General features: G+C 52.1%; 9 protein-coding genes and 3 non-coding genes across 12 annotated transcripts; 6 read left to right on the top strand and 6 right to left on the bottom strand.

The window, feature by feature from the left end:
* Positions 1–331: 331 nt before the first annotated feature.
* Positions 332–2,174, bottom strand: B0T23DRAFT_368264 (FAD/NAD(P)-binding domain-containing protein; the record flags this gene model as incomplete). Its single annotated transcript, XM_062836440.1, has 5 exons — positions 1,658–2,174; positions 1,238–1,588; positions 811–1,165; positions 442–749; positions 332–381 (listed from the first exon to the last, which is right to left on the bottom strand). The coding sequence occupies exons 1-5, from the start codon at positions 1,893–1,895 to the stop codon at positions 332–334; spliced, it is 1,302 nt and encodes a 433-aa protein (XP_062687758.1). The 5' UTR covers positions 1,896–2,174.
* A 1,021-nt stretch (positions 2,175–3,195) lies between these two features.
* Positions 3,196–3,266, top strand: B0T23DRAFT_t440. Its single transcript has one exon. It is a non-coding gene; the product is annotated as a tRNA-Gly (tRNA).
* Positions 3,267–3,576: 310 nt separating this feature from the next.
* On the top strand, positions 3,577–3,662 carry B0T23DRAFT_t441. Its single transcript has one exon. It is a non-coding gene; the product is annotated as a tRNA-Arg (tRNA).
* A 274-nt stretch (positions 3,663–3,936) lies between these two features.
* B0T23DRAFT_437195 (uncharacterized protein) lies at positions 3,937–5,368 on the bottom strand (the record flags this gene model as incomplete). Its single annotated transcript, XM_062840613.1, has 3 exons — positions 4,412–5,368; positions 4,132–4,141; positions 3,937–4,037 (listed from the first exon to the last, which is right to left on the bottom strand). Coding segments are annotated over exons 1-3 (1,008 nt in total), but the record flags the coding sequence as incomplete, so codon positions are not given.
* Positions 5,369–6,503: 1,135 nt separating this feature from the next.
* B0T23DRAFT_t442 lies at positions 6,504–6,609 on the top strand. The gene has a single exon. It is a non-coding gene; the product is annotated as a tRNA-Leu (tRNA).
* A 144-nt stretch (positions 6,610–6,753) lies between these two features.
* Positions 6,754–8,375, bottom strand: B0T23DRAFT_391224 (Translin family-domain-containing protein). Its single transcript, XM_062837926.1, has 3 exons — positions 8,007–8,375; positions 7,932–7,949; positions 6,754–7,871 (listed from the first exon to the last, which is right to left on the bottom strand). The coding sequence occupies exons 1-3, from the start codon at positions 8,309–8,311 to the stop codon at positions 7,124–7,126; spliced, it is 1,071 nt and encodes a 356-aa protein (XP_062687756.1). The 5' UTR covers positions 8,312–8,375; the 3' UTR covers positions 6,754–7,123.
* A 97-nt stretch (positions 8,376–8,472) lies between these two features.
* Positions 8,473–10,098, bottom strand: B0T23DRAFT_391223 (uncharacterized protein). Its single transcript, XM_062837925.1, has one exon. The coding sequence runs from the start codon at positions 9,716–9,718 to the stop codon at positions 8,735–8,737; it is 984 nt and encodes a 327-aa protein (XP_062687755.1). The 5' UTR covers positions 9,719–10,098; the 3' UTR covers positions 8,473–8,734.
* Positions 10,099–10,260: 162 nt separating this feature from the next.
* B0T23DRAFT_391222 (PIG-M-domain-containing protein) lies at positions 10,261–12,076 on the top strand. Its single transcript, XM_062837924.1, has one exon. The coding sequence runs from the start codon at positions 10,467–10,469 to the stop codon at positions 11,916–11,918; it is 1,452 nt and encodes a 483-aa protein (XP_062687754.1). The 5' UTR covers positions 10,261–10,466; the 3' UTR covers positions 11,919–12,076.
* A 182-nt stretch (positions 12,077–12,258) lies between these two features.
* Positions 12,259–14,620, bottom strand: B0T23DRAFT_56848 (uncharacterized protein). The gene is made up of 2 exons (XM_062841477.1): positions 12,932–14,620; positions 12,259–12,868 (listed from the first exon to the last, which is right to left on the bottom strand). The coding sequence occupies exons 1-2, from the start codon at positions 14,478–14,480 to the stop codon at positions 12,600–12,602; spliced, it is 1,818 nt and encodes a 605-aa protein (XP_062687753.1). The 5' UTR covers positions 14,481–14,620; the 3' UTR covers positions 12,259–12,599.
* A 2,646-nt stretch (positions 14,621–17,266) lies between these two features.
* Positions 17,267–17,635, top strand: B0T23DRAFT_56810 (uncharacterized protein). The gene has a single exon (XM_062841475.1). It carries the CDS (start codon positions 17,375–17,377, stop codon positions 17,588–17,590), a length of 216 nt encoding a protein of 71 aa, XP_062687752.1. The 5' UTR covers positions 17,267–17,374; the 3' UTR covers positions 17,591–17,635.
* Positions 17,636–18,444: 809 nt separating this feature from the next.
* B0T23DRAFT_56812 (peptidase S8/S53 domain-containing protein) lies at positions 18,445–20,373 on the top strand. Its single transcript, XM_062841476.1, has one exon. It carries the CDS (start codon positions 18,765–18,767, stop codon positions 20,064–20,066), a length of 1,302 nt encoding a protein of 433 aa, XP_062687751.1. The 5' UTR covers positions 18,445–18,764; the 3' UTR covers positions 20,067–20,373.
* Positions 20,374–21,785: 1,412 nt separating this feature from the next.
* On the bottom strand, positions 21,786–23,437 carry B0T23DRAFT_433443 (isoprenoid synthase domain-containing protein; the record flags this gene model as incomplete). The annotated part of the gene is made up of 4 exons (XM_062840448.1): positions 21,786–21,935; positions 21,996–22,175; positions 22,234–23,293; positions 23,370–23,437. The coding sequence occupies 4 exons, from the start codon at positions 23,435–23,437 to the stop codon at positions 21,786–21,788; spliced, it is 1,458 nt and encodes a 485-aa protein (XP_062687750.1).
* Positions 23,438–24,800: the final 1,363 nt, after the last annotated feature.

Raw genomic sequence — 24,800 nt, 5'->3', positions numbered from 1 at the left:
ATGATCCAACAGGTGCTGGCATGTGCCATTACACAACTACGGCTTCATCTCCAGGCTTTTGGTAATTCAAAAACAGACTATGAATCAAACCGAGACATTATGTTCATAATTGCACTCAAAGTGTCTAGACATACTTCATTATGACCAAGAAACCCGTCGCTTCATGAAGACCTCCCAGTTCGTAACCAGCCCAGTTAAATGGTGTATATTCCCAAACCCATGTATGTTCTCATATTACCCATCAATCGCCTTTCAAGAAAAAAAAACCAAAATGCTATTCCAATTCCGTGATATCCGAACCGCTTTAACGCCAGTGCCTTCGAAAATGATTTTAAGCCTTAACAACATCGTAACCGCCTAGACGTAGATGGTTCCAGCAAACTGTTAAAATGTCGGGTTAGCAAGTCCCTTTGCATAGGGTGCCGAAAAGAGAAAACTCACTATCAAAACCCAAGTCATCACCGAAGAAGAGCTTATTGACATCCTCGCCCGACGACACGCCGTTTGTGGGCCAGTAGGCAACCGCCTTTTTGCCAACAGCGAGGCCAATCATGGGAGGAATTTCGTCAAGCTCAAGGTATGTGGGCTCGGTGCCGGAAACAGCCTGCTTCATGCGCATGTGAATGTTGTTGGCGGCCAGGTAGCCCATGTGCATGGCACCACCGCACCGCTTGATACCGGACCACTTGACAAGGTCACCGATGGCGAGGTGATCGTCCGAATTGGGGCTTTCGGAAGGGAAGTGGAGGCTACAACACCCAAGCTGTTAGTTTTGCTTTGAGGTTCGTCAGAATTGGGATGGGTACATACCTGGGCTGGATCTTAACATAACCTTCCTCATTGAGGACTTCCCTGGGGAGGAAGGTGGTCGATGGCACGCTCCTGGAAATGGCCATGATGACGGAGTCGGCAACAAGGGTATGGCCGTTGGTGAAGTAGACCTTGTATGCCTTGTGCCCGTTATCGACAAATTCCTCGGTCCTATCGACGCGGTGGGACATGAGCACCTCAACACCGGCCTCATGGACGAGCTCCAAGCTGCGGTCCTTGACCTCCTCGGGAAGAGGCTCGGCTGAGAGAAGCTTGTCACGCGAGTGGATAAGAGTAACCTTTAGATCGGGACAAACGAGCTTGAGCTCGGCAGCCATCTCAATACCGACAGCACCTGTTGTTGTTGTTTTTATCAGTCAGCAAGTCACATGGGAGGAAGGGTGATGATTCTACGGCTCAAACTCACCTCCACCTACAACAGCGACACCATGTCTGTTGGCAGTCGCGGCCTGAATGTGGTCACCAGCCTCAAAGAGAAACTGCTTCCGGAGCAGGGACTGGGGCACGACAGGAAAGACCCTCCTCAAGCCGGCTGCGGCAATGAGGTAGTCGTACTTGAGTTCGATGGGCTCGGGACCGTTCTCAATGCCGAGAACCTTGGCAATCTTGCGCTCCTGATCGATGGACTGGACGGAGCCCCGGAGTATGCGGATGTTGTTGGGGGATTGTTGCAGGGCGGGAACGTCCTCGTACTTGACCCAGCACTTTTCGGCGTAGGACTCATCGGCAAAGGCCAGTGGGGTGCCAATGAGATGGTCTTGTGGAGAGCATGTGTGTTAGTAGTTGTGAACATTGCTGAGGGCGGGCGCCAGCGGGCACATCTTACAGAAACCATCTCTTTCGTCTACAACAGTGATGTCAACGGCAAACTGAGGACCATCATGGGCAGCAGAAGTGCCGTCAAGGGCAGCCTTCTTGGCATCAGGGCCGCAACGGGCAGCACGGCCGCTGCAGATGTCTTGCAAGTTGAGGGCAGCGGAGAGACCGCCGTAAGAACCACCGACAACAAGAACCTTGAAGGGAGGCCTCGACATGGTGGCGTCGTCAACGGCAATAGAACCCATCGTAAGTTGTATGTGCCTGTGTTTGGGTCTGTATATAGGTAATCTGTCGGACCCTGTAACTGCCTCTTCTGGCGATGGATTCAAGGGACTTAGTTGGAAGCCAGATAGCGTGGGCTGCGTGGGTTGGGTGCGTTTGATCGATGCGTTAAGGTAGGTTGTATGGGTCGACAGAGGATGGCTAGGTACACAGACTGGAACTTTGGAAAAAAGCGAGCGAGACGACAGATGTGGGAGACGGGGCAACTATGACGGGAAGGAGGTCGGATGAACGTATTGGGCTCGCGCCTTCGTTTTGAGGACCTTCAAGGATCCTGGGGCCAGGGTAAAGAGGGTGGGTGGGTGGATCTGTAGCTCGCATGGATACGATGTCACCACCCTCGCACTCAACAGGAAGGAAGAAACGGGATGTCGGGAGAAAGAGTGAATGAAACTGAAATGAAGATATGCAACAATTGAAGCTCGCAGTACACTACCTACTGTGTACATCACTAGTTAGCGCCTCCACCCACGACCCGAAGTGACGAGCTAGCAGCTAGCCCATGCATTCCCCTTCTCCCGCCGTCGAGATCCTGCTTCACATGTGCTCCTGAGTGCTTATCAGATCCTCCCTTTGAACTTTGAGTTCTGAACTTGAGTCCATCATGCTGTGCGACTGGAGAGAAAGGGCCGTAACGTCATTCATGGCAGTCAGTTATTAAGAATGGCAGAAAGCAGAGACGGTCAAGAGCTTCAGACAAATTCACAAAACAAAGGTTGACGACTGCGTGGAACCCCTCACACCCGGTATCGGACAGAGCCATTTTTGTGAACTTGTGTGTTCGTCTGGCCCAATCTTGTTTTTCCGCAAACCCCGGCGGGCCAACGCTCTCTTCGCCATTCAGCGGACAAATGGATCCCACTCTGGAAGTCTTGGATCGGTTTCTGGCCAACGAAATGGGAAATGCTGTGGCCTCCATTCCCACTTTGGGTGCGCTGCTTTCTGGCTAAATGCGCTGTCACCACAAGAAAGTCGGGTGCTGGAATGGGAAATGCGACCGAAGCCTGCACCTCCATCTGATAATGTTTATCAGATCATCTGATCATCAAGAATTCCGTCCCAAGTTTTACCGAAGATAGCCAGCCCGCCCGCCGTAATAGCCCCTGCACAGCGGAACTGAGGCGACAGCCAGATTTACAGGCCCCACCCTAGCATCCCAACGTCCAAACTTCTGCAAACAAAACTTTTTTTTTCGTGTTCTTGCGCGTTTCAGCCTCTATCATAAACCAAATTCCCGCAACATCATTTGCAATCTTCTCACAAGCGCCAGTGGTTTAGTGGTAAAATCCATCGTTGCCATCGATGGGCCCCGCGTTCGATTCGCGGCTGGCGCATTGTTTCCACACCTAATTACACATCTTTTTGCACTTTTTTTTTCGATTCTCTCTCCTGCTTCGTTCTAAAACATTCTTTGCTCCGAGCCAAGAAGCCTTGCTTTTTGTCCGTAATGCTCGCTCCGCTTCTAATTAGACTCAACAATTTACTTTATAATTATTTATATATTTTGTCACTCTCAAACTCAGCGTGAGAAGAGGGTTTGTCGGTGTAGCCTTGTACAGTCGTGCAGGGAACCTTTGATGTTTGGCCTCGTACTGTTGCTACACTTATAAAGCACGAGCTTGACGACCTTCTTCAACAAGCAACGGTCCGGTGGCGAAATGGTATCGTGTGGTCCTCCTAATTTCGGGAGGATAAGACTGAGGTTGTGGGTTCGAGTCCCATCCGGATCGTCCTTTTTGCTCCCATATCTATTCATGCACTTGTCTTTTTATTCAGCATTTCCCTGTTATCTCACCTTTTCCTCTTTATTCATCATTTGTGAGCAATATGCTGTGGAAGAGCCAATCAGCACAACAAACCATCATCAAGTATATACAAGTTTGGTTTTTGTAAGTGGCATATGTTCGCCGTGTTGAATGTTTCAGAAACACAACATTACCTACGTTCCTACCTCGTCATTCTACCATGACTCAAAAACAACCAGGTCCATATAGATCACTTCTCCTTCAGCTCCCTAATTCTTCGACCGTTCAGTAGCTTACGCTCGAACACCTCCATATTTCGGTTGAACACCTTAGAAACATGGAAGGATGTCTCGCAATCAACTCAGGTCTTCTTCCAATTGTCAACTTATGCATTCTAGGCATATATAGGACCCTTTTTACATTTTCGGACACCCCTCAAAGTTGCGACTCAGACGACGAGTATCCTGACAATTATGCACATGTATGGCTCTCGACAGGTATTTGACCCTTTGCAAACCCCTTTGCCTTCAGTAGTAAGCAGCTGACAAGGCCATCTCAATTTGCTTTGCAATATGCCTTACTTTTCTTCTTGTCTTGTCGACTTCCTTTTCTCGTCGTTTGTTATCCTGATTTCCCCGATAATCTGTGCTTTTCAATCCAGTTGGCAGCATGGTTGATGATGGAGAAAATGCTGACACAATAGGCAACTGTGGAAGTGGTTTGTTCAAATCGACCTTTTCCTCTCCTCCCTCTTGCTTTTCTTCATTGTTTCCGACCAAGCCAACTTCATTCGTCCGAATGCTTGCCTCAACCCTCCCAGCCCGAGGTCTATACAATTTGGCAGCCTGCGCAAACGCCAACGCTGCCACCTTTGCAGCCTTTTCATCGCCATCCTTCTCTGGATCATAGTATTGCAGCCAGTTCTGCAAGTTCCACTTTCCACGAGGAAAATCCTTTGCAGTTGTACTTCCCAGTTCATATTCCTGCACCGTGTCCGTGTCCATGTCCCAGCTGAAAAACGCATCGGCTCCAGCCGGAATCTTGCACGCACCACCACCGGCTTTGCTGCGCACAGTCAAGGCCCTCCAATGCTTGGCGATTTCTGGACGCTGGAGCAAGCCGTAAATAATGCTGTCGCGACTCCATTCGCGCGGCCGCTGGCCTTGTTCGATGAGCTCATCGTTGCGGACGAATTCGGCTGCAAGGTGGCGGAAGTAGTGGCGCTTGGTGCGTGAGTGAGACCTACTAGAGTCGGAGACACCGGAGCTGGAGCTGGGGGTTGCTGTAGCGCCGGAAGCATGGGAAGACAAACTGGGAGACGAAGGAGAAAAAGTATAGAAAGAGGCCGAACAAAAGCCGCAGGCAAAGGCGGTCTGGCGGCGAAGAAAGAGCTTGAGCTGATCTTGACGGTTGCATGAGGGGCACCTGAGAAGTTGTCCCCGTGACTTTTTGTTATCGGCAGGGAAGTACTTGGCCTTTGTTGGTAAGATGGTGTCGCAGTGCGGGCAGGCGATGATTTTGTGATTGGCATGGTGTTGTTGCTCGTGGAACCACAGCCACTGGGGGCTTGCAAGCTGGTCGAGGCAGGCCCTGCACTGGCAAGACATCGTTGAGATCGGCCCATTCTTCATCGCTTGATCGAGAGAGAGGTCACGATCGGTGGCTGAGAAATTGGTGAGATCACCACTCGCGCGACATTTCTCAATCCAAGAATGAGAACTGGGCGAAAGATGGTTGTTGGAAAGAGGTTTGGAGTTGCGCGACTTGCGGGAGTGACGGCGTGAGTAAACTTAGGTAGATGGAGAAAGCGAAGAAGGGATAGAACGCAACCGGTTAAACGAAGTTTTGTTGTGGGCCGAGTTGGCAAACGAGGTGACGGTAGGGTGTGGGGGATACGACGGACGAGAATAGAAGGAAAGAGGAGGAAGTTTGGCAAAGGGGGAGGCCCGCTTTTATACCTGTAGAAAGGACTAAACCTGAATATTGCTTTCTTCTCGAAGGAGATGGGATGAAGGGGAATATTGAGGCGTATATGACACGGGGAGAGGCATTTTGTTTAGGAACTACATGTTCTTCCTTCCCGGCTTCGACAGACAAGGGACCGCGTGTCTAGATGTACGACTAGTTAGGTAGACATCAGCAGAAATAAAAATAATCACTTTTGTTTGGGAGCGAAAGGGAAGAAGTGCTAGAATATAAACAGGAGTGAATGGTGGTAGGACCGTTTCCAGCTTGAAGGGGTGCCCCAACGAAAGTCATCCCAACTTCGGAAACAGTCAGCCTGCAGGTGACCACACCAAACTTCGAATAAGATTCTGGAACGTAGAAACACTATATAGAAGAGTAAACTGCGTATCTTCAACAGACATGGGTTGTGTCTAGAAGTGCCATGCCATCTGACGTTGGGCTGTCGATGTCATCCGTCCCAGCATCAGTTGCGTCACCAGACAATTAGAAGCCATCCATCTCGTACCGTACTAGGCGTGATATTCCGAAGTAGGGTTGGTAATATAACGGTATTTTGAAGTCTTTTGATCTTACTTGTCAGGTCAGACCAACGTTCCAGTTCTAACCTAGGCAGGACTGCATCAACCATGAAAGACAGCGCTGGTATAGAGCAGCCGTCCAGGCGGCACCATGAATGTGAAATTGCATTTCTTTTATACTCTATAGAAAACCGTAGCACAAGGGCGTGTTATCATGACCTTCCAATCATAGAAGCCCTCGAGACTGGCAAATTTCTAAAGTGACGGAAACGACAGGGTGAAATAGGGGCAAGGGAGCTGGACATTACAGGTTGGTGATTGCTCAAAATTGTCATCTAAAGGCAAGATGGCCGAGCGGTCTAAGGCGCCACGTTAAGGTTAACCCTTAATCTCCTCTATGAGTTCCGTGGTCCGAAAGGGCGTGGGTTCGAATCCCACTCTTGTCATAGTATTTTTTTTATTTTTACCTGTATTAGTCACAGGTGTACGTTGGTTTTTTTCTCATCTTCTTTCTTTTCCTCGCCTTTTACTGCTTTAATGGTCTACTGAAATTCGTTTCATTCATGCCTGCCTTATCTTTACCTTCATGTCTCTTTTTGAGTCATTGACTTTCAGTGCTTCCTCAGTAATCAATGGTCAAGATGTTTGCATCTTGTTCCCTGTCTGCTTTCCACGATAAAACTTCGAGAAAGACCTTCATTCCCACTTCTGACATTGCTGGAAAATGCTCTCTATGCTTTACTGAACCTGTTCACATGTCAAAATATCCCCGCTCCTGCAGCACATGCTCAAGGTATGGTCTCATTATACCAGAACGTCTTGTGAAACCATTCAGGCACTAGCCCATTGATGGGGCCGACTTATTTCATGCGAAAACCTCCCATCTACTTGAACATAGCGATTATAAAGTCACACAATGTACGGCCATTTGTTTACCCACACGGTAATTATTCTCTTCCATTACTCCTCATCGTCGCCCGGCTGATCCGCCGTGAGATCCGGGACCCAGCCCTGCGGTCGCTCACTGCCCCGAATCATCCGGTCGTACCCCAGCCTCTCGACCTTCCTCACCGACTGTCGCATAACATCCAGCTTCTTCTCCCACTGTTTCCGATCGCCGGCCTTCATCGGCAGCATCTCGAAGAAGCTACCAAGCTCGTGCATATCTTCGACAATAGTTCGCTCGTCTTCGGCACCGGCCATCTTCCCGGTCAAAGCTGTGCTGGTGGTTGCGAAGCGCATCATTTCGCCAGAGAGGTCGAAGACACCATAAAAGTAGTCGTCTTCTGTTGTTGACATGGTCAGTGGCTCTAGCTTTGGCTGCCGCTGTTCTTCTTTCTCTGCTAGCTTGTTGTCGTTGTCAGTAGTTTCCTGCTCGCCGGAGGCAGGTGCCGGAGTGTTGCCAGCGTCTGGCATCGGTTCGTCCTTGTCCTTAGCTCCGTCCTCCGACACAGCGCCCTTCCGAGTAAGCTCCTCCACAAAGGCCGACAGCTCATCAGGCTTGAGAAGAGTTTGGGTCTTGAGGTAATGGGCAAAAGTGAGTGCTTCGGCCAGCTCCTCGAGACACATCAGGGAGCGAGAATAGCGGTAACGGTTGATGCCTTGGACGTCTGGGGCCATGGTGGCCAGGAGCTTGGAGATTTCGGCAAGGCGGGAGTCCACCTCGGCTTGAATCTGGGGAGGAAGATCGGGGTTGATGGTGCGGACTCTGATGGCACGGTCAGTACTCTTGACAACCAAAGGTGAAGCAAGGTGTCAGGTCAACTACCGTTGAAGAGCAAATATTCTGTGAAACTCGTCAGCCGTGTTCCTTCAATTCGATAGTTCCATCCATGTTGCTCACATTTTCTTGCTGAGTCCGGTAATGTCTCTCGACACCTTCCCGAGGCGGTCACGACGATCATGGTGGGCGTCGAGCTCATCGCGTAGTTGTTCGAACATGGGCGTGTACGCATTTCTTACGACGGCCACCTTCGGCTTGGGTGCCGGTCGAGGTCCATTGTTGAACCTCTTTTCGTTTCCGTGCCTGTCGCGCTTAAACCCAGACATAGTGTTTCCGGTTGAGTTGTCAATTGGCTTAGGATTGTTTTCGGAGCCGATTTTGGCGCGCTTTGGTGCTGGTGCTCCGTCCATCTTGCCTTCTTCCATGATGGGAACAAATCGATGTTACAATGATGACGCCCCGAGATAAAAGAACCCCAGGGGGTGAGGCAGAGCGTTTGATGCAGAATTAATTGGTAGCGTAGAGGTATGCGCCCCGCAATTGTTAAGCTTCTATTCCCGGACCCAGAATATTAGCGCTATGGGGGTCTCTGAGATGCCCTATACATTCGACACTATTGGCAGCCTGGATGGGAAATAGTTACAGACGATAAATTCAACCATTTCAACGCAACAAAATTTATTCCATGCCTTCCATTTCTTCTCGACGCCGAACAAGCCCAAAATCGAACAGGAAACCGACCACCCAAAGCAGGAGGATATGATAAGTACTGGATGAACAATTTCCACATCTCGACATTATAATCAACAACAAGCTCTTTGCAAACCCACACAACCTCCCGTCAACCTTCAAAGCTTGGGCACCTGTACTCTCAAGAGCTTCTCTGCGTTCCCGTGCGCAATCGCCTCAAGTTCCTCCTTACTGACCAACCCGCTCTTTTCCAAATCGTGGATCCATTCAAGGCCAATCTCGTTTTGCTGAAAGGGATAATCGACACTATACAGGATGTGATCCAGCTTCGTGTTCGCCAAAATGCACCTCAATGGGTTGAGACTCCAAACGCCGCTTGTGGTGATCCATATGTTCTCGTCATAGACGGTTTTGAAGTCTCGCTGGAAATCCCCCCATCTGCGACTCAAGACCTGGATCCGTTCCAACATGAAGGGTATCGTCTCCCCCATGTGGCCGATGATTATCTTGAGCTTAGGGTGCCTGTCGAACAAGCCTGAGGCGAACAGACGAAGAACATGCAGTGCTGTCTCGGTATGCCATCCCAACCCGCTCGAAGCCATACTCATGGCCGCCCCTTGGGTGAAGTTACCTTGATAATGTGGGGCCATGTCTTCGCTGGCCCACGTTGGGTGAAGGTATATCGGTACATCGAGCTCCTCGGCTGCTGCCCAGAACGGTTCGTATTCAGGCCCATCGAAGAACCTGCCATTGTGGTGGTTGTCAACCAGGGCACCCACGAAACCCAGCTCGGTGATGGCTCGGCGAAGCTCTGCGGCTGCCTGGACTGGATGGCCCATGGGTGCCACGGCGAACCCGGCAAAGCGGGCTTTGCGTTGATCTTTGGCATTGATAACACCGGCAAGTTGGTCGTTTGCGGCATGGCAGGCGACGGGATGGTCAGAAAGACCTGGTACGTGGCTGATGACCTGAAGTGCGACACCACCAGCGTCCATGTCACGGAGGCGTAGAGCGCCGAGATCGACGGCCTTGTCATATACGCCATCGACATGCTTCAGCTGTTCCGAGTACTTTGGCTTGAGGCATTCAGGAACCGCCGAGGAGAAGAAGTGCTCCTCGAGGGCGATAAGAGGAGGCGTCATTGTTGCTGGATGCTGTTGTCTGGTACTGTGATGCTATTATCGGCGTGTAAGTGAATTGAGAGCCAGGTAGATATTACTCTACATCTGAACCATGTGTATCGTGACCGCCGTCCTTTAAGTACGTCGAGGCACTCCAGGTGCTTCTGCGCGTCGGTGTGGGAGGTTGTCGTCATAGCTGCCACGAAGCGTCCACCTACCGGGAGGTACTTGGTGTAGATCTCGGAGCATGGGAAAGACTAAAACGTGCAGGTCATTCATTTGCTTTTAGCTATACATAGGCACCCGACCCATTAGGACTGTCTCATAAACCAAGATTTTTTTTGGGAGTCTTGATGCATGTTTTGGAACCACTGTCAGAACATGGCCACTTGTGATATGTGCATCCCGATTACAGCAGACGAACGAGTAATGGCACCAGTGTTACCCTGCGATGCGCGACGGCACTCGGTGTTCATGTGATAACTTGCACAGCAAAGCCGTAATTTACCGTATTGGGGCTTGAACTCAACGCCTGCCAAGAATCCTTCTCAGCCCAAACACCCCTGAAATCTGGCATCAACACCAAGCCTGCTCCCACAGCGCGCGCTCACACCAAAGAGATCACATATTCACTTCGTCGAAGCCTCGTCTGTTCAACTGGTCACACGATTAAGTCGCAAAGGAACAGTCCTCATGGTGCCGTCAATAACCCCATGAAATGAACCCCTAAACATAGCAGCCACCCAGCCAGAACACCAAACCTTCCAAAATGGCGACGACATCACCAGCGGCCCCCAGGCCCAAGTCCAAGTCCTCTTCTCTCCTAAGCACCCTCTTCTCCCGACCACTGCCCCTCTACGTCTCTGCCTTCCTCCTCCGCCTTGTCCTCCTCCTGTACGGCCTCTGGCAAGATGCCAACTCGCCGCTCAAGTACACCGATATCGACTACCTCGTCTTCACCGACGCGGCCCGCTTCGTGTCTCGCGGCGAGTCTCCCTACGCCCGCGAGACGTATCGCTACACGCCTATTTTGGCCTGGTTATTACTGCCCACCACATGGACGGCAGGCGCGCAATGGGGCCCCTTGGCGGCCAAGGTGATCAATGTGGCGTGGTTCAGCTTTGGAAAGGTCCTGTTTGCGGCGGCGGATTTGGTGGCGGGGTGGTTGATTGAACAGGTGTTGGTCATGGGGAAGGATTTCCCTTCTTCTGCTGCTCAAGGAAAGGAGAAGGACACCGAGAAGAAAGAGGGAGGAAGGAAGGGCCGCAGCGAGACAGCCACGGGAATGGACCCCTCCCGCGCTCGCGCCTTCGCGGCCATCTGGCTCCTCAACCCCATGGTAGCCACCATCAGCACGCGCGGCTCGTCCGAGGGTCTTTTGGGAGTTCTCGTCATGGCTCTTCTCTGGGCCGTCCTCTCGCGGCGCATCACTCTTGCCGGCCTGCTTCTGGGATTCAGCGTGCACTTCAAGATCTATCCATTCATCTACGCGCCCGCCATCGTGTGGTGGATGGACCAGGAACGGCTTTCCGGACTTAGAGCAGGAGGAGGCCAGAAGAAGACGTCGTCATTCAGAAAAAACCTAACATGCTTTCTCACCCTCCCCCGCCTCCTCTTAGCATTCACCTCCCTCGCCACCTTTTTCTCTCTCAACTTCCTCATGTACCGCCTATACGGCCACCCCTTCCTGCAGGAAACCTATCTTCATCACGTCACGCGGATTGATCACCGGCACAACTTTAGCCCTTACAACACCCAACTTTACTTGTCTTCCGCGTCCGTATCACCGTCGCATTCAGCAGGAGCAGCAGCAGCAGAACCAAAATTCAAAATCGAATCCCTAGCCTTCCTGCCCCAACTGGTCCTCTCCACCATCCTCATCCCCCTCACCCTCGCCAAGAAGGATCTACCCACCTCTCTGCTCGCGCAAACCTTTGCTTTCGTGACCTTCAACAAGGTCTGCACCAGTCAGTATTTCCTCTGGTACCTGGTCCTTTTGCCGTTGTACCTCCCGCGGTCTTCGTTTTGGACGAGTAAGAGGATGGGCTTGGTAGCGCTGGGTCTGTGGGTGCTCGGCCAGGGACTGTGGTTGCAGCAGGCGTATGAGTTGGAGTTTTTGGGGCGGAGCACGTTCTTGCCTGGGCTGTGGATGGCGAGTTTGGGATTCTTTGTGGTGAACTGCTGGATTTTGGGGGTGATTGTTGGTGATGGTGGGAGGTGACTGGGGTAGAGATTGGTCGATGAATGATGGGAAGACACCGATTTGGTGAATTGTATATATTTGCGTCTATCAGGTTGTCAACTGATCAGGCAGCCAAGACTCAGCTGTTTATATGGAGAAGCCAAAGTTACACTGAAATGCACCTGTGTTCGATTCTACAATTTCAACCATATTGAGTGCTAATCCTTTCGGTGAAACCCGAAGGGAGCATACCATCCGTCATGAGAGCAGTCCATTTGCGATATCTTTCACACGGTTTCAATTGATACAGCTAACGCCGCTTGGTTTGTAGACAAGATTTAGATTGATAACAATGATATGCCATCTCCGCGCGAGTGTTGCCACGTCAGGGTAGTCTGCCCTCCAAGTCCCGCGACCTAATAGTAAGATCTGTTGTTATGCTAAGACACATGTTAAGGATATCGGATTCCCATATTGACGCCGGTGCCGTCCGACCATTATCCTCATGTTTTAACCCCCAACCAAGATCCGCCTTCCCGCCTGCCTATGTGGCATACCTTGATATCAGTGGGAGGCCCCAACTTTGGAACCAAAACGCCATGCTTTCGAAACGAGAATCAAGACAAAACAAAATCAAACCTTCCCATGTAAAAGATACAGTATATCTTTGGGGCTTTATGCTATTCAGGGGCAAATTGGGTACCGAGCCACAACAACCATTTAGACTGAATGGGAAATGGAAATGCCACCGCTCAGCAAACGATAGTTGGACAACTTCAGCGACAGAGCCCTGGCCCTGGGGAAGTCAGGGTTGATGACCATCCTGCCATCTTTGCTGTAGCCAACCTCACCAAACGACTCGGACAATTCCTCGAAGCGCACCGAGGGCCGGACGCGGTTGAGTTCGCTAACAATTACCTCGCTCCAGACACCGGATGCCCAACCGTTGCGTAACTGGAAGTATGGATTTAACGGGGGAACGGGAGAATCTGATATTCAATGTTAGTCACAAATTCACTGGAAAAGAGAAGGGTGCCCAATGAGTGACATACCGAGGTCGACATAGCGTATGCGCAGGTATTTAACCGAAGTCAGCTTCTCCAAAGAGCGGATACCCGCGAGTACCAGAGCCTCAAACGCCTTGATAAAAAACATGTCTGTGATTCCCGACCCAGATTCGTTCCAGTGTGCCACGTTTCGGCAGCAGTTCTTGACTGTAATATCGATCGATTTGAGACGTGGATTTCGGATGTCCTTCAACCGGTGTGCCAGGTCGATGAAAAACTGTTTGCAAACCCTTCCCGTGTAAGAAAAGTGTTCCATAGAAGGTAATGCCGCAGCTTGTGCTAGGGTCGAGCAGAAATGCACCTTTGTCCTGACTTTGTTGAAGTAATGGGGAAAGGATAGTTCTCGCCGATAATCGCCTTCAATGCAGAGATTAAGGGTGGACAGGCTCATGGGCTGCCCAAGGACTTCGGCCATGGTGAGATAACTCTTGGACTTGGGCTTACTGTAGGAACCGTGCCATTCCTGCAAGTTGGGGAGAGCCGACATGATGGCTTCCCAGTCTTGCAGGCTCCTGATCAGGTTCCACTGTCCCTTGCAGATAAGTGTCCGAATGGTTTCGACCTTGGGCATCGCCCTAAGCTGCCCGCGCTCTTCCCGAATCCAATGTCGCACTTTCGGCGCTTTCTTTCTTTCGCCACCTTCTAGAGTAAGGACGGAAACTTCAGGAAAGGTCTCGGCGACGAAGTAGAAGGCCTCTTCTAGGGAGCAATTGTTGCCCGGTAATAGGTAGGTCGCATTGGTCAAGCCATCGGCAGTGACGGTAGGCAAAACATTGGTGTTGGAGACTGCCAAGGGACCGTACTTTGGCTGGAAGACGGGAAACCAGACCTCGATGTGCTTGACGTAGCAGCGCAAATGCGGGTTCTGGCAGAACCAGGAAAACGAGCCGCGCAATGATTCGATCGTGGCCTTGAGCTTGATGTGCCGATATAGTCGCTCCTGGATCAGGATCCTCCATACACTGCTGACCAATGATAACTCTGACAGTTCTCTTCGCCGCGAGTGCCTCAGTGCGGTGCCCCATCGTACAATGGAGCTCTTTGAGGCTGGCGAAATGCGGAAGCCAAACAAGTGGTCGAGGATGCATTCGTGGATCTCGGCGGGGAGATGGTTGAGGTTAACGCCAACGCTTTGGCTCGGACCGGGCAGAGCGCCGGCAGACGGTTGACAGTGGCCAGGCTCGTCTAGATCCATCAGGTCCTCGGCGGGACAAGTGGCTCTTCGCATCGTGGCATTTCGAGGATCCGCGTGCGGAAACGGGGTGCTGCTTGGACGGGTGGGTGGGATGAAATCTTGCAGGCCAGCCTGGTCGAGTGGTGGGCTTGACGAACCCGGCGATACGGGGTTTGAGGCTGTGGTCATAATGTTGGCCAACTCGACCGTTGCCCTGCCCTCCTCTTCTTCTTGCAGTGATTGGTCCCTCTCGGCTCTTGGTAGGCGGGTGTCCAGAGTCAAGGGCTCGGAGTGCATCGGGTTGCTGGGCGGTGTCATGTTGGAATCTCTGGCGTATATGGTGGATGCCGTACTAGTCATCTGGTGCCTTCAAGGTCATGACATGCGGGCAAGCGAGAGATATGTCGTCTGTCTCGCTCTGACCAAAGAACGGGCGTGTAGTGATGGCCGAGTTTGTCGCAATGAAGGCGACGTAAGGTACCTAGAAGGATGTCCAGAGTAATGGAATGGTACGTATGGTGGTTGATGTGGGTAGGGGAGGGGGGAGGAGAGACGAGACCAAGGACGGAACAACGACACGGCGGCGCAGGGAACGGAGAACAAGAGGACGAGGAGCGCGAGCTGATGGATCGACGAGACTATGAATCGCGAAGGCGGGAAGTCTGGACTCTGGAGGAAGGCAGCGAGCAACGAGAGGGTTGCTTGGGTCGCGTGCGCCGTCGGAGGTGGAATAATTCGGCCTGCGGGAGGAGCAAGTTGCTGTCGCAGTCGCACATCCAATACGCCTCAATTGAACACCGAGCGCCTGTTTATGCCTGTACTGCGTAGGTTGTCTGCGTGCGCTATGGGCCGATCGGTGTGCGATAAGCTGCCGAGATGGACGTAAGTCCTGTTGTCTCGAGTCGCGTGCCAGAAAAGCAAGCGGAATGAACGACAGGCAGGACACTTTGTCGACACTGCAGCAGGACGGCGGGGAGAAAAGTCACAGGTTGACGCCGACACCCCGACAACAGGACTTTTGGGACGGCTTGTTGACCGGGATTCAAACGGCCAGACCGTTCCCCAGGCTTAGATTGGCGGGTTTTGGATGATGGGGTTGGTTGGAGGGCATGCGTCGGTGCCGGGCGGGCGTGTGGTGTCTGAGTGGCTGCAGGCGGGCAGTGAGGTGTCTGGCTGTGGCAGGCTGCAGGTGTCTACACTACACTATCTACTCTATGGTAGAGTCTAATTACTAGGTAGGTAGTGCATGGTGCCCGAGACAGAGTGGACAGCCCAGGACCCAACCTCGGTGGATTACCTGGCCTTGGGTTCCCTTGGGGCTGTGGCGGGTAATGGGAAATGTCTACTTTTGAACAAGATGCAGAGTATATAGGTACACTACTAAGAGTGAGCTCGTGAGGCAAGGGCCCTTTGGTGCTACACTACAGTAGCGACATGAAATTTGGAGAATCGAGCCGGGTGGCTGGTGAGCCATGTCCTTGGTCAAGTTGTTGTTGTTGTTGTAAAAGTGGGTGGTGCCGTGGATGGCGATCATGGCGGAGGCTCGGATCCGATGGAGGCTGGGAGGGAGATGGCAGAGGATGGAAGGCTTCTAACAAATGCCCCTCTAGGATGATAAAGTACCGCATGCGGATTCAAGGTACCACTAACTCTGGCCCACATGCATTGTTGGTTGGCGTGGACAAGCGACCGACGGGAGACCCTACCCGCGACGTCAACGGAAGTGGAGAACGGACAATCTGTCGGAAACCAAAACGTTTAAAGGACGATCTTGGATGAAAAAGTGCACCTTTTTCCAGGACACTGCCCCCCTCCTCATCTCCCTTGTGTGCCACGGCAGTGTTGCCATCGATATGAGGCCCTATTTTTGGATTGCACCACACAGATTTTGCAGTTCTTGTTTATATACCTGTAAAACACTTTTCCTCCAGGCCTTCCCACACATTGTGCGAACAACAATCCATCAACAGACGGGCACGCACCCAGAAATCCTAACTTTGCACAACGACAATCACAGCACATTGAAAAGCCTGCCTCTATTGTCATGATGCCGTTGTTCAAGCAATACCGACATCACGATACTTGGTGGCAATCAAGGAAGAAACCTGTCGTGCTGCACTGAGTCTGCAAGGAATCGACACGACTTGAAAATCATGACGATACCCCATCTGGCACTTGATGCGATGCATGGCCAAGATACCTCATCTTGAGCAACATGCAACAATTCGGCGAGGGGGGAGGGAAGAGGGGCCCTAGTACGTACGACAAGAACAAGATCACGCCCGGTCTAGGCTGTGCAAGTCCCGTGTGTACTCGTCAATCACCAAAACCACAAGGCTGTCTCACACGCGTCATTGAAAGCCCTCCGAAGAGACGGAGACGTAATCGGAGCCGGACCCATTGCTGGTAGGCCAGCTCAGCTTCAGACGGGATTCCGGAGTCCGAACACGGCACCCGGACGGGACCTACACTCCCGGACCCCACCACTCGATTAAAGTGGGACCTGACTAACCCAGCAAACACCCGGACCCTATTCTAGACTGCCGGCTTGTGAACAGAGCACGGGGAGCACGGGAGCGAGATCAGTACCTAGTAGTCCCGCCCCGTCAGCTCCGTATTGAAGTCCGAATAAGCGCATCAACAACTTCACCGCCGTCTTTGATGGCCCAGAGTGCCCCTCGCCACTCCTCAGTTTCAGTCCTCTCCGGGCCCGTCCGATCAATGTCTCCTTCCTCAATAGGACCATAGCAATTCAGCAAGGTGCTCCTTATATGACTTTAACTTGAACATGACTACTGCCAAGGGTCTCAAGCTTCAGCACCACGTCTTGTTATAACATGATCCCACTTCGGAAATGACAGTGTGGTGCCGTTGCAATGGTAGCATTCGCTCAGACACGAAACATGATGCAAGAGAACAAGCAGCGCCGCGAATGACACCCGTTTGGTGGAGACTGCCCTGGATGCGGAGAGGCGCTACGCTCTGTCTTGGCGTAGTTGGCGACGTGTTTCAGACTGCAAACCAGCGCTTGCAATAATCAATCCCCCGCAGCGACTGTTGAGCCTCCTCTTCCTCGCCCACCACACTCCCAAGTTCACGGGCGACGGCTTTGAACCCGCGTCATCATCGGCTTCATCACAATCAGCACGTCAAGACACTGCGCGTCTCAGGTTCTCATGTGCTGATATCATAGCTCTATTCCATGTAACAGACCCCTTTGTTTCCTTGGGCGTCATGGCTTTGCGTAGCTATGTATGACGGTTCGACAGATATACATAGGTATGAGGGTACGTATTTCGTTTGCCTTGGTAATGATCGTTCCTTGTCCACTGCCGTCGATCGCCAAGAACCGACCCAACCGAGCCTCACCAACATCACAGCGCCTACAGCCGACTATTCGGAGACTAATATATGTGCTTGAGGCATTGCCTCTAGGTCTAAACCCACCCTGTAATCACGGTCCCGGCTAGGGATCATGTTCATTTGGCGCCAACAGTGATTTCCCCAGATCGATTGGAGAAGCACTCGGATTCAATATCCCGTTCATGCACACACATATATCAGTAATTTGCCGGCCGTGTTTGCCTATTCGCCATCCCGAGCAAAAACACACCAACTATTGCCATCAGGAGTGGGTTCAGCAGCATACCCGATGGCGAAACGAATGAGACTATAACTCTCAAAAGGGGCAAATGAACGGACATAGCTTCAAGACTGCCAACCCGCCCAGAGTTCACATCCACGCCAAACATTCGCCCAGACACGCGCATCTGTCTCGTCGCGTGGGATCTCGGAAAGATTCTGTAACCTCCAGACAGTGGCGTTTGAGGTTTAAGGGGGCGCACTCGCCTATAGCGTGACGAATCCCACCTGGCGTTACGGCTTCCTGGGTTCCGAATGGTGGGATCCGGACGGCATACCCCAGCTTTATACCTCTTGGCAGGCAAGGATGTTTTGCTATGCTTGGCGTCCCGGACATCGACTTCACCATTCCGCAGAACCATCCAGGAACCATCCAGGAGGCCCAGAACCGCTATGATGCCGTAGCATTTTCCCAGTGTCCTGTCCGTGGTAGCGGTCCCTGCAGGTTCGCCAATGTTTCGGTAACGGCCCCCTTTACGACGTTACCGTCACGACGTAACCCCCTTCTTCGAGACATCATGGACCCCCAAAGGGGCCTCGGGATGCAACTGTCCTCGCTCATGCGCCAGGTTCGAGCGGAATTCAAATAGGCCGGTACTGGGCTGTTTCAATCATGTCGTCTCAACCCAGCATCGACTTGTTCTTGTTTCCCTCTTCCCCCTTCGCTTCTCCTCGCCGTGGGCACCACTGACGGCCTTCCTCTGCCCTCCGGATCTCTTTTCACGTATTGCTGTGCATACGCCATCCTTCTTTTTGCTTGTTTATACTTTGACAAACACGATCCTTTGCCGGCCTTGGATCTTAGTTGGTTGATTACACATTCCGTTCGTTTACCACCAACCTTACACCTCGACATCTGTCTGTGTGACTTCAACTATCAGCCTCTCTTTTGCACACGGCATATTCTCGACACTTCGCTGTACAATCTAGGTGGTAGCAGCCTGGACATTATTCAGCATCTTCGTCCATAATTATCAAGAAGACACTTAAAAAAACGCCACCATGGTTCGGTTTTCCGTCGCAGCTGCCTTCCTCCTCTCTGCCCTAGGCGTCACTGCCGCCCCTTCGGGAGGAAGACACAACCATCAGAACACCCAGAACACTGGCGCCACCGCTGGTAACGCCGCCGGTGTCCCCGTCTCTAACTCCCAGATCAACAACATCATTCCCGGTCGCTACATTGTCGTCTACAACAACACCTTTGGGGAAGAGGCCATCAATGCCCATCAGATCAAGGTCACCTCGCTGGTGGCCAAGCGCAACCTGGGCAAGCGCGACGCCAAGACCGGCAGAATCATGTCCCCCAGTGTCAAGGCCTTCAAGATGGGCACATGGCGCGCCATGGCTCTCGACGCCGATGATGACATGATCAATGACATCAACTCCGCCCAGGAGGTCGAGTACATCGAGGCGGATCAGTACGTCAAGCTCAACGCCCTCACCTCGCAGAACTCGACCACCACCGGCCTGGCCCGCCTCAGCCACGCCGGCCCCAGCAAGAAGGCGGCCCCCTACATCTTCGACAGCTCCGCCGGCGAGGGCATCACCGCCTTCGTCGTCGACACCGGTATCCGCGTCACTCACTCCGAGTACGAAGGCCGCGCCACCTTCGCCGCCAACTTCGTCAACAACGTCGACACAGACGAAAATGGCCATGGGTCCCACGTCGCGGGTACGATCGCCGGTGCCACCTTTGGCGTCGCCAAGAAGGCTAAGCTGGTCGCTGTCAAGGTCCTCGACGGCTCCGGCTCCGGCTCCAACTCGGGCGTGCTGCAGGGCATGCAGTTCGTCGCCGACACGGCCACCTCGCAGAAGCTCGGCGGCAAAGCCGTCTTGAACATGTCCCTCGGTGGCGGCAAGTCACGCGCCATCAACAGCGCCATTAACCAGATTGCTGCCGCTGGCGTCGTCCCCGTCGTCGCTGCGGGTAACGAGAACCAGGACACTGCCAACACCTCGCCCGGTTCTGCGCCCGCCGCCATCACCGTTGGCGCCATTGACCAGCGCACCGACGCCCGCGCCTCCTTCTCCAACTTTGGTGCTGGCGTTGACATCTTTGCTCCCGGCGTCAACGTCCTGTCTGTTGGCATCACCAGCGATACTGCCACTGACACGCTCAGCGGCACCTCCATGGCTAGCCCCCACGTTGCTGGCCTCGCTGCCTACCTGATGGCCCTTGAGGGCCTCACAGATGTGACGGCTGTTGGCAACAGGATCAAGGAGTTGGCGCAGAAGACGGGCGCCAAGGTGACGAACAATGTTAGGGGAACGACGTCGTTGATTGCTAACAATGGCAACCTCTAAAGGGTTCAAATGGCAAAAAAATATTGGTTGCCTCTCGGGGCAGGGAGTGAAAAAAAAAACAAAAACAAAAATGAAGGGATGCTTGTTTTCTTATGCTGGAGAGGAATGATTACTTGAACTGAAAGCGATCTTGTTACTGTTGTCGTTGTTGTTTACGGAAACGAAGTCAAAGTGTATATATATAGCCAGCCAAGACAGACCATCGTCCGTCGTCATGCTTTGCGAGGCCTGAATTGGATGGAAAGATAAAGGGTTGTTGGATAATTCATCTTTTTAAATATTCAAGTCGTTACAAACATATATGACCCAACATTTCCTCAGTATTTCGTTGTGACTCCTCCGCTGAATTATCATCAGTTAGGAAATGACTAGGTGTAGTTCCTACTCCGCTCTGTGACCGTTTCCTTCTCGGCCTAGCAGCAGAAGAGGTCAATAGAAGGAGGAGTTTCGAATATTGACAGACTCCCTTGATCGCAAACCCACAACACCCACCTCAGTACCTCTCACTCGCACTTTCTACTACCTATCCCAACAATCCCGGTGAGATTTATTTATGCATAGCATATACATAGATATGCATGCGTCCCGTCGTTGTAGGGTGTCCCGAAATTACATATATCAAGACGCGCCCTGCTTTCTCTACTTCAGTTCTGCCGCTAGTTGCGTCCCAGGCAGGTACAAGCCGGTAGAAAGGGATGCTTGTGGTGAAACAGCCACGCAGGTACCGGCCCGGACGGTGAGTACAAAGCAATAATGTAACAAACAACTGAAACCAGTCAGTTGTCTGTCAGCTTGTAGCGCCTATCGCCGTTGGGTAATCTTAATGGCTTTCTTGCCCGTCCCGACTTGCATTGGGGTAAATTATTTGACTTGTGTCACGTACTGGCTGTACATTCACTCCTTCGAGTCATGGAACATCGTGCACTAGGTAGCACATGGACTCTTCACTTCACTGCTTTGATTGAGATGTTTGAGCGCATATTAAGAGGTACGAGTCAATCTTTTATTTTATTCTTGAAGGGTAATAGTCATAGGATCAAGGTGGAACGATAAAATGTACGCAATCCGCCGGCAACAGACTCCTTGCCGTAGACAGTGAGTCCCTGATGACGACGTGCCCGGATACCAGGCTACTTGCAGGGTGAGGTTTAATTTCAGCACATCTTCGGCACAACCATAGCCATTGATGGTTCTCTCATTAAGAGGGAACGCGACTAGATTGCAATTTGACATCCGTGCTAGTTTCTGCGTGTACAGGTTCATGTCAATGATTGAAGGAAGGGCAGCAATCATTTGAGACTGACTGCCCATTCTCAGATCTCCTCAGAGGTAGATGAACGGAGCGGGGGAAAGAAGGTTCAATGGTCGTTTATTAAAACAATGTTAGTAGTTGTCGTTCCTCGAAACCCAGGCCACGAGGCACACTGATCTTTCATCAGGGGCTGGGTAGGGGAACATAAAAGGGGCATCGCCGTACCCCTTCCCCGACCACGAACGCCCGGCTTGCCGCGTCTCCCAAACCAGAAAATTACCTTTATATCGCCCGCGCAAGAAGGTACTCGCCTCGTGATCATACGAAAGTCATCGCTAATTCAATATCACATGAGATATTACATGCTGGCTTAAACCGATCTATCGTTGGTCGTCTGTGTGTGGTGTCGAAAGATCCGATCAGGCGCCGGTCATTAAAGGGTGTTGATCGAATTGATGGCTGATGCATTACAACTCCTGATGCACCACCGTTGTGGGGATGCTGGATACTGTGGCACTCGAGACAGCAGCGGCCCCATTAACCAGTGTGCCGACTCTTGCTGTGATGTCTTCGTAGGCCATGTCGAATCGAGCACCCATGAGCCACGCGGCTCCAATCTATACAGCTGTTAGCATGTGAACGAGCAAGCCGACCACGCGGAGGTTGTGGTGACGAACAGAAATACCCACCATAAGACCGCCCATAACGAACAGGACACCAATCATGGACAAGACCAGGAAGGTGGTGTCACCATTGTCCGTGGTGTTTGCCGCTGCTTGGTTGGAATTTTGGGCCTGAGCGAGTGCGATTTTCTTGGGGTCTTGGGTGGGGAAGATGGACTCGATGAATTGCTCGATCTGTAGAGGTTTTTGTCAGCTTAGACTCGAAAAGGAAGATGCGGATGACAATCCTTACCTTTCCGCATTGGACGCTGATTGCCAGGTAATTGGGATCTCTTGGATCGTTCTTCTTGTGTATCCTCCTCGCGTATCTGCGGAACACCTCGCACACTACGCGGAGATTCTGAGTCGACTCCATCATGAGCTGGCAGGCGTCACCCTTGGTGATCTTGACGTTTCTCTCAAAGATGGCTGGGTTGCGGAAGACGAGTTCTAATGTTGCGATGGCCATAGCCTGGGGAATAGCGACGAAGTTGAACACACTCTGGTCGCGCATACCGGCCATGTAGAACAAACAATCCTCGGTGTGCTTGAGCGCATTGAGGACCATCTCCGAACTGCACTGGAGCGCCTTTTCCCGGTTCTCCGGTTTGAACATGTCGTCCCATGTGTTGACATACTTGCTCCAAATTGTCTTGGGCCAGAATCGTCGCTTGTCGACGTAGTCCTCGTGGATGTCACGGATAATGTTGGTCTTCTGGAGGAACTGACCCATGCTCTCCGTCAGCTCCATACGCTCAAGGAGCGCTGGGTTGGCGAGATTACTCTCGACGAACAGGCGGGTGAGACCCTCGCCCACCAAACCGGCCACGTAATGGCAGTAGAGCTCGTATTCCTCAATGGTGTTAACACCGTTGGTGTTGTGCTCGGCGTTCAAGGCATAGTCGGCCATACCGTTGCCCATCTTGACCGTGATCTCGCGGATGATGTCGTAGTAAGGCTTCTTGACCTTCTTCAACTCTGCAATGACATCGTCAAAGTGAACCAGGAGTTCACGATCCTTCTCGTTAGGGCCATTCTCGGTAAAGGTCCAGCCATCAATCTCCATCAAATCGGCGAACTCGCGCAGTAAGGGCTCCTTCTTGGCGAGATCGATAGTCATGTCATCCTCGATCGTGTCAAGGCCACGAAGTACCAAGTAGAAGAGGCAGATGGGCATCAGGAGCTCGGGGTTGAGCTCCTGAATGACGGCGGAGAATGACCGCGAGGTCAGTTCGAGATAGCGGAAGCATGCCTTCTCCGTCTCGGTCTCCTTGGAAGGGTCGCGCCTGTGAACGGGCTCATGCCATACCTTCCTGTACAAGTCTTACAATTAGCATGTGGACGGCCCAAGACAACGGGAGGGTGGAGGGGGAAAGGGGAGGCGCATACCATTGCACGATGGACCTCAACTGGTTGGGATGGAGGAGGAAATATGCGGCCTTCGTAAACGCGCCCATGGTGGTGATTTGTGTTTTGAGTTTGCAACCCAACGTGTCTGTAACTATGCGCGCAAAGAAAGGCAAAGGCGGTGGAGGTATACCTCAGGGGGTTCGGCGCAGTCGGGTGGCCGGATGGATTAGGCCGAATTACACGATAGGACTTGAAGATAAGATCATAGGTTCCAATATACGTGAGAGGGGGTGATAACAAGTAATACAAAAGTCTATTGTGTTGTGGTGGAAAAAAACGACCAAGTCCAAATGGGAGGGGAAAAGAAAAGGTTGCTTCTTCTCGGGGCTGTCGCGACTCCACTCAAACTTTTGAATTCTTCCGGGGAACGGACGAGTTCGAATTGGCGAGATCGGGAAGGGGGGGTCTTGAGCCGGGGAGTTCAGTGACTGAGCTGTCACTGGAGGAAGCTCACTTCAAGCTTGACGCCACCGTGCTGAAATTGTTGGTTGGGTGGACGGGCTGGTTGGTTGGTTGGGTTGGCAGGAGAGACGGGGAATTGGAGCGGGATTAGGACAGATTTGGAGTCGGGGTCGGGTGCAGAGCGGGACTGGGGAAAGGACGGAAGGAAAGAAAATCCTCGAGCGAAGCGCCGGAGGGGAGAGATGTGGTCCGAGCTCCCACAGCGCCGCTTGGCACCAACAGGGCGGTCAAAGTCAATGAGGGTTTCTCATTGGTCAATGGTGGTTCACCAAAGGGTGTAAAGCTGTCAGGGGCCTCATCTACCTGTCTGTGCCTTGCACTAGAGATTCCCGTCGATTTGGTGCTGCTGCTGCTGCTGCTGCTGCTGCTGCTGCTGCTCACAATGAGGGGCAACTGTCTCCAAGTTCGAAGCTTGCTTAAGCAGGTTGAGCTAATGTCAGGATCCGTGCTCAAACGTCCGTCGAATAACGTAAAGACGTTGAGCTGCTGAAATTTGGCTCATGTCGAAGGATCTTGGATGTAGGAACAGCCAATCTGTTGAAAGTGAAGAGCAAAAAAAAGTTGCAAATAACTTTCGGGTTGATTGCAGTTTTGTGTGCGTCTGGCGTCTGCGGGGGATTTTATTCCGAGCTTCCAGATGAGTGGAGTAAGGGTCCGTCCGTCCTGTCCCGTAGCAACGGGACTGCGGCATGTCTTTGAACGGGAACGGGAATGCTCAGAATGCAAGCTGAGTTGAATGAACATGTTCAGGAACTCGCACGTGTTTGAAACAAAGAACAGTCTCGAAGGCAGCACGATTTCTGGTACTATGGAAGTTTTATGGTACAGGTGCCACGAGACTGATGCAACGAATCGACAATATCAGATTACTCTTTTATCTTTGGCAGCCGTACGGCAAAAACAAATTGGACCCTGGCAAACATCGATACCGGTACAACGACGGGGACC

The sequence above is a fragment of the Neurospora hispaniola genome, assembly GCF_033458365.1.
Source record: "Neurospora hispaniola strain FGSC 10403 chromosome Unknown B0T23scaffold_14, whole genome shotgun sequence".
NCBI lineage: Eukaryota > Fungi > Ascomycota > Sordariomycetes > Sordariales > Sordariaceae > Neurospora > Neurospora hispaniola.
This window is presented reverse-complemented; position numbering and strand designations above follow the sequence as displayed.